The sequence below is a fragment of the Urocitellus parryii genome, chromosome 6 (assembly GCF_045843805.1).
Source record: "Urocitellus parryii isolate mUroPar1 chromosome 6, mUroPar1.hap1, whole genome shotgun sequence".
NCBI classification, from domain to species: Eukaryota; Metazoa; Chordata; class Mammalia; order Rodentia; family Sciuridae; genus Urocitellus; species Urocitellus parryii.
Genome location: NC_135536.1, coordinates 597,358 through 608,023, shown reverse-complemented (window position 1 = coordinate 608,023; position 10,666 = coordinate 597,358). Strand labels below are relative to the sequence as shown.

The window sequence follows — 10,666 nt, the reverse complement described above, 5'->3', positions numbered from 1 at the left end:
CTGAAATATGAAAGATATTTATCTGCTTGGGAAAAAGCAAAACATTGAGAGCAGATGGGATATAAAGTGGGGAGAGAGTGTGTGGGGAGACAGTATTGCCATCTTCATTCTGTGGGAAATTTTTCAGGTCAGGGAGGGAAAGGGAGGTAGGACTAGATATTACACCTCACATTACACTGGTTCTACCGGAGTTGCTTTAGCCTTGCAGTTCTTGTTCTCAGAAGGAATGTGCTCAGAGATTCAATCATTTCTATTTTAGGATCAGTTCCAAGGAAGGTTTGATTTCTGGGAGAAAAACCTGGATGGGTTCCCAGTTGTGCCTCAGTCGGGCCTTCATTCACAGCATGCTTTCCTCTTTCTCTTTGATGTGAATTTTCAGAACATTGGGTGTAACCAACATCCAAACATCAGTGAAATATACCCATTGAAAAATAAGTTTGAATATTTTCACAATACTCCTCATTTAGATTGGCCACGTCTCCAACGTGCCAACTCACTAGACTTGAGAGTCATCTCTTCAGGCCTTGAGAACAGCCATAAGAAGGTATGTGGGATGGCTTTAAACAAAGTACTTGAGTGAAGTGATCATAGGAGCTAAAATCCAGAGGAGCTCTGCTGTGACTGCTTGTGAAGTTATGGAGTCTGACAAGAGGTGGTGTCTAACCCCAAAAAGAAAGAATCTGTTTTCTTTTCCATTCAAAGAAATTAGCCTACTATAGAATTTTGTTCCACTAGAGAAAAAAACAAGCCTATGAGATAAAGGACTACTTCAGCCAAGAAGAATAGTGACAAAAGACTGATATTTCTTCTATAAGAAAGTGAGTTAAGTTCCCAGGCATGGCGATGCACACCTGTAATCCCAGTGACTCAGGAAACTGAAGAAGAAGGATCATAAGTTCAAGGCCAGCCTCTGCAACTTAACAAGACCCTACCTCAAAATAAAAAGGACCAGGGTTATAGCTCAGTGGTAGAACACACCTAGGTTCAATCCCCAAGCTGAAAGAAAAAAGAAAGAGAGAGAGAGAAAAAAGGAAAATAAGAAAGAAGAATTAATTCTGGGATGATAAAAAATGTGATTTTTTTATATGAAAAAGGCAATAATTGCACATAAATATCTGTCATAAGAAGGAGAACAATGATCACTACTTATAATTATTTGTATTATTATTAATTTTCAGAGTACTAGAAATACTTTTGTAATTCACCTTAAAAGAATTACAAATTAAGCTGTGTCTAATGGCTGTTATTTCACTGTAAATTGAATGTAATGGCTCTGATCTATTAAAAAATACTGGAACTCCATCATGAATTTTCAAAATCTGATGCAAATATGGCAATGTCTTAAATTTTGATAAAACAAGTGGAGGGATATTCCAGAGTCATATTATTCTTGTTAATTTTCAGGATACCTGAATGTTTCATAATTTTCAACAATATAGAAATATTTAAATCTCTCCAAATAGAAAATTCAGCCTTGATCCTTATAGTGAAATAGTTTTTTTCCTTAAGTAAAAGGGCTGAGATCTGGTCCTATGGACTTCCTATGTGACCTTGAGCTTTAATTTACTACCTCTCTGAGAGTTTTCTCACCTGTAAAATACAAGACTTGGACTAGATGATTGCTCAGATTCTTTACTCTCAAATTTTATGACTGAGTCTACTTTCTGACAGCTAAAAAAGATGGGGCTAATTTTAATGAATAGTGTCTGTCTATATCTTGCATATAACTGATTGCAAATGCCTAGAAGCTAAAATGAATGGTCAAAGAAGTGCCATCTGCTTCTATTACCAATTATATTGAGAAGCTGCCTCAATGTTTTTAAACATTTAGCAAAAAACAGCAGTTGGCAGGAAATGTGTTGTAAACAATATCACCCCCACACATTTATTGAATAATTCATAGCCAGTATTTGGTAGAGTCATAATTTTTGAAACAACATTTTTTCCTAAATACCTGAGTGTTCCATAGTCAGTAATAAATGATTTAATTGGCTTAACCTTGATAATTACAGTGTCTAAGGATTTATATCTCAGATTAAAATTTATTTTATTCTTATTAATTTTCTTTGAATCAATTTTGCTATATTGTATGAGAATGAAATATCTACCATAGTTGACTACCCCTACTACTACTTTTCACACATCTATTTTTTCAGCTTTGTTAAAGTATAATTGGGAAAAATAATTATCAATTTAAGTTATGAAATATGACATTCTGATACATGCATGCATTGTGGAATGATTACCAAAATCAGGCAGTTAACACATCCATCTCCTCACATGGTTATCATTGGTGTGTGTACATGGCAAGAACACTTAAAACCTACTCTCTTAGCAACTTTCAAGTCTACAGTAAAGGATTATTAGCTACAAATCTCCAGAATTTATTCATCCTAAATAACTGAAAATTTATACACTTTAATTAACCTTCCTATTTTCCTCACTCTCCTCTGACCCTTGTTAACCACCATTACACTCACCACTTTCAAATTTCAACTTTTAGATTTCACATATAAATAATATCATGCAGAATTTGTTTTTCTGTATCTTTTGCCCACTGATTCAAGCTTTTAAAACTTTTGTACATTCTTTCATTTAGTCAACAAATATTTATTGAGAGTCTGCAAATGTGTGGCAGGTATTGTTCTAGGTACTTTGTAAGTACTTGAAAATTAACTATATGATGATAATAAAATAAAATGGGCAATATTTTTCACACATTTTTATTTTGTTATGTAATGTGCAAAAAAGCAGAAAATGGTCCAGTAGTTTGTTATTTTGCCTCTTTAGCCTATAAGTGACAATATTCTTTAACACTGTCTTATAACTAAATAAAGAAGGATTAATGTCACAACCATGAATAAACAGAATAGACAAGATGAATGTCTGAAAGCTTTCATTTATCTTCACCACCACCTCCATTTACTTCTCTTCTCTCTCCCTCTCCCTCTTCCATATTCCTTATATTTCCACTCATTCACATTTCCCATTCTATGCTTAATGACCAGAAGTCTCCTGTCAATGAGTAATGTGTTACCAGATGTAACTAGCACCCCCACCATTTAATGCATCATCCTCTTTGGGTAGCCGACTCCGTTAGTTGTAATGTCACTTAGGTTCTCTGAGAAGTGAATACTAAAATGAAAGCAGGAATTAAAGAGGTTTATTGAGCCATGATTGCTGATGGGGAAGGGGAAAAGTAAAGCTTGTGAAAGATAAGAAGGAAAGGAAGCAGAATGGGACGGGAGAAGGTTTGCTCACCATGTAGAACAGACAATGTCTCTGTTGACTCAATAGGAAGCTAGAGACTATCCTTTACTGAGCAGACACTTCTGTATGCATTGTGGAATGATTACCACAATCAGGCAGTTAATATATCCATCTCCTTGCATAGTTATCATTGATGTGTCCACACCACTGTGGACAGCTGCTGGCTGGCTGTTGCTGGGAAAGAGCATGGCCTAAGCAGAAGAAGAAGAGCCTGGAAGCATTAAAAGCCAGAGACTATTAGCTGATTTCACTCTCCACAACAGAAAGGCAAGTGCTTTCCTGGAGGAAATTCTAAGACTGACCAGGCTTGGTGGTGCATGCCTGTAAGCCCAGCAATTTAGGAAACTGAGGAAGGATGATCACAAGTTTGATTTCAGCCTCAGAAACTTAATGAGACTCTATCTCAAAATAATTTTTTTTTTTCTTAAAAGAGGCTGGGGATGTAGCTCAGTGTTAGAGCACCTCTGGATTTAATCCCCAATGCTGGAAGAAAGAAAGAAAATTCAAGATGGACTTACAAGGCATAAGACACTTATAAAAATCAAGAAATTAGTGGGATGATAAAAAGAGCTGCCTAAAAGGGATATAGGAGAACTGAGAACAGTAATTAAAGGAGAGACTCAAGACAACTCTTGATTAACAGGGGAACCCAAAATACTGTCAAAAGCTGAAGGGAGTGAAGGCAAGGCAGAAGCAGGGATGGCAACTCTAATGTTGAGCAATCTGACCCCAGACTGGAGAACAGGCCTTGCTCCATCTCATAAGAATCTTATGGTCATTTCCTAATCTCTGCACATTGCAGCTGTCTCTTCTGTATTATGTGTAAATATAAGGTTTTGGAAATAAAAAGCAAGAATCAAATTGTGACAACCTATTAAATCCCAATATTTGTTAGCTATAATTGTTTTAATTGCTGTTGTTGCCAATTGTTGTTTTATTGAAGAGTTGTTGATCTACTTCACCTCTGCTCCAAATCCCCAGGGAAGGGCTGTTGGAACAGAAACAATCTAGCTGAGTGAATAAGGCAGACCCGGCTTGTAATTCCAACCCTGCCACAAACTGGGTTATTGTGAGTAAATTATTAATTTCATTATGCCTCATTTTTCTAATCGACTTTAGCACCTATAGTACCTACTTAATTTTCATGGGTATTTAATCAATTAATAAAGGAAACATATTTAGTATAATGCCAGTCACTCTGTAGATTCTCATATCTCTAGCTGTTAATGCTTGCAATCATTTAATATAATGCCAATCACTTTGTAGATAGTCAATAACTGTATCTTGTACACTTATATTTATTTTAAAACATTTCAAAACCAGCTTTTGTAATGAAGAATGCAAAATATTTCATTTGTTTTGCACACAAAGATTAAACAGTTCTCATTTTGCACAATACCCAATACTATGATCTATACTGCAGAGTCAGCCGAAATTCTATGTGGCTTTGTGTCAGCACCTATTATGTTCCCAAGATACTATCTAAACATGCCTTAGTCAAATGACTATCTGCAGAATGCTATCAGGAGAAAATCTCCATCATATCTACCAATTTCCAACTCTCTGTATATTCCTGTTTAAGAAGGAACATGAGATAGACCCAAATGCAAACTGTTGATGCATTTTTTCCTTGATCTATATTCATGACTCTGGTTCTAGCTTCATCCACAAAAATGTATAGCACCTGACTAGAAAAGTTTCCAACAATCTAGATCTTTGGCATCATGTTGAAAAAAATGAATAATTGATTGATGTTGATTTTTTTGTTTCATCCAGATGTTTGGGTTTCCTGGAACCCCAGCCCAAACATTAGTTTGTTCTTGGAAAGTCTGATTACAGCATAAGCATATCAAAATTTGAAACCCTATTTGACAAGCCTACTCAGCAAAATGTCCTATACATGTGATATCACAATTGCTATAAAAATTCATTTTTAATCAAAAAGGCATTGAAAGGGATTCTGGAGATGCTATACTCAAGAAATATACAAGTAACAGGGCACAAAACATGAAGAAACAAGCACTAACTAGTATTGATTCATTTTAGGTACAGACTTCAGACTTTGATAGACTCAGCTCATGACCTCAAAAGGAAGGGGTTAAGTTCCTCTATCATAATAGGTGAATCATTTTCTGATATGAATTTACCCATTAGCAAAAATGGTGAAGTATTAAGTGCAGTCTACAAAAACCCTGTTTAACTGGCAATGAAGCTGTGTACAATATTAATCAATTTCCAAAGCTCTCCCTGGAGCCTTCTAAGTTTTTCATATCCCAGGACTTTCAGAGATTCAGTATCCTGATTCTTCAGCTGCTCTAAGCCAAGGCCCTCCTGAGCCATAAACCCTGATCTCCACAACTCCAAACCCCGAGCAGCTGTGGAGGGATGGGGTCTAGCTAGCAGAGGAGGCTCAAGTGCTAGGCAGCTACTACCTTAGGAAAGCACAATTTGAAACACAGGGACACACCAGGAATATTTACTACCTTAATTATCCCTCTGGTTTATACTCTCAGAGCCCAATTGTATTACATCTTACATTTTACACTTTTAATGTCTTTTCAGTATCATCTTTTTCTTCCTAGTGTTTTAGTGGTCAGTCTTTTAGAGACTAATCTAAGGAATTTTAACATGCAATTATAAGACTACCCTGGTTTATAAATGTGGCTACTTCTTTCCTACCATCAACAAACTGAGTCCTAGACCTGCCAATAACAGACCAAAAAAGCTAAAAAATATTGGCATGTCACTCTGAATTAAAGAAAAGAAAAAAAAAGTTAAGAAAACTCATAGATTTTGACAGTCATGTATTTTTAAATGTATGTGATGCATATCTTATTAATTTATTTCTGGCTCATTCTCAGCTCAAGTATAATATATTCCCAGAGGCTTCCTTGATCCCACTTCCCTTGCCAGGTTTGTTGTTTATCTCACCTCTGTGCTTCTATACTTCATTTGCCTCATTGTGCAATCGCCTTTAACAAATTACATTAAATATGTCTATTTATGTACCTGTCTCACCCATTAGATTGTACTCCTCCTGAAGGCAAGGCTCAACTTATCTGTCTTTGTATCTCTAACACACAGCACAGTGCCTATATATAAAAGGTCCTCAAGAAGTTTTATGGGACGCTGGGACCATGCTGCTACTAGCCGCTTGGAGGCGGGCGGTTTTGGCGGTGGCGGCCGCAGTCGGGCCCAAGCCTGCGACGCCCTCCCGGGGGCTGCGCCTGCGCGTTGTAGATCATGCCTCCCAGTCAGCTGTTGCCTCAAATTCAAAGGCTGCCCCTGAGACAGAGTCAGTGCTGCGACCTCTCTACATGGATGTTCAAGCTACCTCGCCTCTGCAAGTAGCATCTCTGATTGGAGCTGATCCTCGTGAGATCATTTTCACTAGTGGTGCTACTGAATCCAACAACATAGCAATTAAGGGGGTAGCCAGGTTCTACAGGTCACGGAAAAAGCACTTGATCACCACCCAGACAGAACACAAATGTGTCTTGGACTCCTGTCGTTCACTGGAAGCTGAGGGTTTTCGGGTCACCTACCTCCCAGTGCAGAAGAGCGGGATCATTGATCTAAAGGAACTGGAGGCTACCATCCAGCCAGATATGAGCCTGGTTTCAGTTATGACTGTGAACAATGAGATTGGAGTAAAGCAGCCTATTGCAGAAATAGGGCGGATTTGCAGTTCCAGAAAGGTATATTTCCATACGGATGCAGCCCAGGCTGTTGGAAAAATCCCACTTGATGTCAACAACATGAAAATTGATCTCATGAGCATCAGTGGTCACAAAATCTATGGTCCTAAAGGGGTTAGTGCCATCTACATCCGCCGCCGGCCTCGAGTGCGTGTGGAGGCCCTGCAGAGTGGAGGGGGGCAGGAGCGGGGTATGCGGTCTGGGACAGTGCCTACACCCTTGGTGGTGGGGCTGGGGGCTGCGTGTGAGGTGGCACAGCAAGAGATGGAGTATGACCACAAACGAATCTCAAAATTAGCAGAGCGACTCATAGAGAAAATAACGAAGAGCCTTCCAGATGTGGTGATGAATGGGGACCCCGAACACCACTATCCTGGCTGTATCAACCTCTCCTTTGCATATGTGGAAGGGGACAGTCTGCTGATGGCACTCAAGGATGTTGCCTTATCCTCAGGGAGTGCTTGCACCTCTGCATCCCTGGAGCCCTCTTATGTCCTTAGAGCGATTGGCACTGATGAGGATTTAGCACACTCTTCCATCAGGTTTGGCATTGGCCGCTTTACTACAGAGGAGGAAGTAGACTACACTGCAGAGAAATGCATTCAGCATGTGAAGCGTCTTCGAGAAATGAGTCCTCTCTGGGAGATGGTACAGGATGGCATTGACCTCAAGAGCATCAAGTGGACCCAACACTAGAAGAGTGGATCCCTGATTTTGTGCTGGCCTGGCCCATCCTGCCTCACTGACCCACAAAAGCCAGGGATCTCATTCTACCCAGTGGGTACTCTGTGTAACATCAGAATTGGTATAGCCCAGTAACATCATCACAGTCCTCTTCCACCTCAGAAACACAAGGAAAATTTCTTTCCCTCACCTTAGATCCTATGCTGGGACACATTCCCCATTTCTCTTCAGGTGTTTTTCTCTGGTCATTTATAGAGTGTGGACATTCTCATCTGGAAGCAATAGAGACATTTGCTCTGATGTTGCTGCTGGACGTGTCTGTGTCCTTTGTGGGGAAAGCAAAAGGAAAAAGAGAAAGCTCTTTGGGGACTCCATTGTTCTATGTAGACATTTGAATTGTGGCATTTTACTGCTCAACTGGACTGGCTCCTTCAGCAACAAGCATAATCGACTTCAATTTAATCATTTTAGAGACTCCAAAGAACATCTCTTTTTATTGACTGTAGACAAAATAACAACTTTCTTAGTTCTCAGCTTGACCAATATAGATATTGTCTTAGACTCTATCCATTATTCTAATATGACTCTATCCATTATTTTAATAATTTTGTGTTTCTTCTCTTAGAATTTGTTAATTTGAAGATTTGGAGAGAAATAAATTTATCATCTTCTGTTAAAAAAAAAAGAAGTTTTATGAATAAATAAGTCTCTATGAGGCATCCAACATTCCCTGGATGTTTCTTAAATATTTGGATTTATAATGTAATTTTATAAATATAAATATTTTAAAATTATAAATAATATCACATTTCATTCCAGCAAAAGCTTATGAAATAAGCATTACTATAGCCAGGTGAGTTTGGCTAAGTCACAAATTCAGAAACAGTAAGAACTAGAATTGAATCCAGGTGATGGGAACTTCAAAGTCCAGTTCCTACCACTATTTCCCCTTGTTTGTGTGAAATATTGTCCATGGAAGTGGAATAAAGTTGAATTTTTCATCATTCACTTTTTTTCCTGAAGCCAACTATTTGTTCTCTTCCATGAATAGGTAAAGAAAAATCAATAATAATTTTGCTTGTAGCTACATGTCTTAGACATTGCACTCAAGAATCTAGTCAAGAACACATTTTTGCACTGAGGGCCAATGATAGCTTTAACCATGTAGCTTCACTGTTACTCTTGGGAGAGAGCTCTTCACAGAACTATCTCCTGGGCCCTTCAGTATGAGCTACATAGGATGTATATGGAATGGCCTATCTTCCTTTTTATTTGGAAAATCTAGTTTTTATCAACTGTTAAAATGACCTGGAGATGATGTGAAAATCCCTCTAGCCCTTGTGGATACCATCATCATGAATTAGTAAATAAAATATAGTCTACACACCCATGGAAAATGCCACTACATGTATTCTCTGCAGTCTTTTATATTCCCCCTCACAGGCTCCAGTATCAGTGAGGAAATCTGGAATCACTAAAAACAAAGCAGAAAGAAGGGAAAAAAAAAAGCAGAGTTCACTCATCTCCAATAATAATAATACTATTAAGGAGACCTAGGTTTCAGGACCCCAGGTCCTGCTCCAGAAAGTGACAACATTACCAAAGGACAAGACATTGTTGCCAAAGAGAGGAACTATCTTGGAAGGTGACTCTAAGGCATATCCTCCAAGCATGGACTTCCCATCAATCCTCCAGTTCAGCTGCCAGTCTCCACAAGTTGGCATAAAAGTATGAGACACCTGGAAAAGTAAAGAACACTCAAAGCTCATCTCTTATTGAAGAGGAAATCAAGCATGAGGTTAGTTAGGAGAGGAAAGTTACTCTGGATCACTGCCTACAACAGAGGTTGCTCTCATGGTGTCTGAGGTCAGACCAAGCATTTTCATCCTCCAAGGTGCAAGTTAACTCAGTGTATTTGAGTCATGAGATCATCTTTGTTAGAAAGATGCATATCAACCAGCATTCATCCCTCAGAATTTTTATTTCCAGAATTCTCTGTGGGATACTGTGGGCTACTTGGGAAATACATATAGTAACTCCCCTTTCTAGATGCCCTAGAGACCTCATCCAAATGAAAGCCCCTACACTCTTTCATAGTAATTCAAACCCAGTGATAATTTCTCTGCTGGTCTAAGTCCAGATTCAGAGCTCAGTTAAGGAGGCTGTTTCTATCTAGTTTTCCTTAACACTATAAACATGAAACCTTGCTCCACTAAAGAGTACATGGTAGTTAGACTATTTAAATAGAAAAAAAAATCTTTATCTAAAATCTATTTCTATAGTGGAGAAAATTTTTTCATTAGCCCATAGTAAGTGCAGAAACACATGCTCCTTTCTTTCTCCTCTCCCTCTTATTACTTTCTCTAAATAATATTATATGAGGCAATAATTTAAAGAGACTGTTGGTTGAATTATAATATCTCTATAACTTAAGATTGAACAAATTCAAACAATAAAAGAAGACTGTGACTGCTGAGAAGAAGCAGTAAAAAATAAAATAAAAAACTCACCTAAAATATTCAACAAGATGAAAATGTTAATTGCACAGTTTAACTAATTTCCCGGAAAATATACAACAAATTTTACATGTCATCATCAAAGGATATGATAACTAAAAAAGAAATAAATATCACATTAAAACCATAGGGTTGGGGCTAGAGGTATGGCTCAGTGGTAGAGCACTTGCCTAGCCACTAGGTTCCATCCTCAGCACCACATAAAAATAAATAAATAAAAGGAAGTCACTTTTTCCATCTACAACTAATAATAATAATAATAATAATAATAATAATATTTAATTTTTTAAAAAATAAATGGTTTGCAATTCCATGACTAGAACAGCAAAGACTTATGAAAAACAATGGGAAAACAAGAAAAATATTAAATATCTGTGAGGTGAAAGAGCTAGGCATTATGGGGTACAGAAACATTGATGAAGTTAGTGCAGGAGTTTTGGAGGAAGTAACACCTATGAAAGATGAAAGAAGAGAAAATTAGGATTGGGGAGAGCAAAG

At 37.8% G+C, this 10,666-nt stretch overlaps 1 protein-coding gene across 2 annotated transcripts; it reads left to right on the top strand.

Moving 5' to 3' along the window:
- The first annotated feature begins 6,404 nt into the window (after positions 1 to 6,404).
- LOC144255348 (cysteine desulfurase-like) lies at positions 6,405 to 8,141 on the top strand. 2 transcript variants are annotated; one of them, XM_077799840.1, is made up of 2 exons: positions 6,405 to 6,701; positions 6,852 to 8,141. In XM_077799840.1, the coding sequence occupies exons 1-2, from the start codon at positions 6,408 to 6,410 to the stop codon at positions 7,662 to 7,664; spliced, it is 1,107 nt and encodes a 368-aa protein (XP_077655966.1). In that variant the 5' UTR covers positions 6,405 to 6,407; the 3' UTR covers positions 7,665 to 8,141. The 2 variants fall into 2 exon arrangements, with proteins under 2 accessions (XP_077655966.1, XP_077655965.1); XM_077799839.1 differs by having other exon boundaries at positions 6,405 to 8,140.
- Positions 8,142 to 10,666: the final 2,525 nt, after the last annotated feature.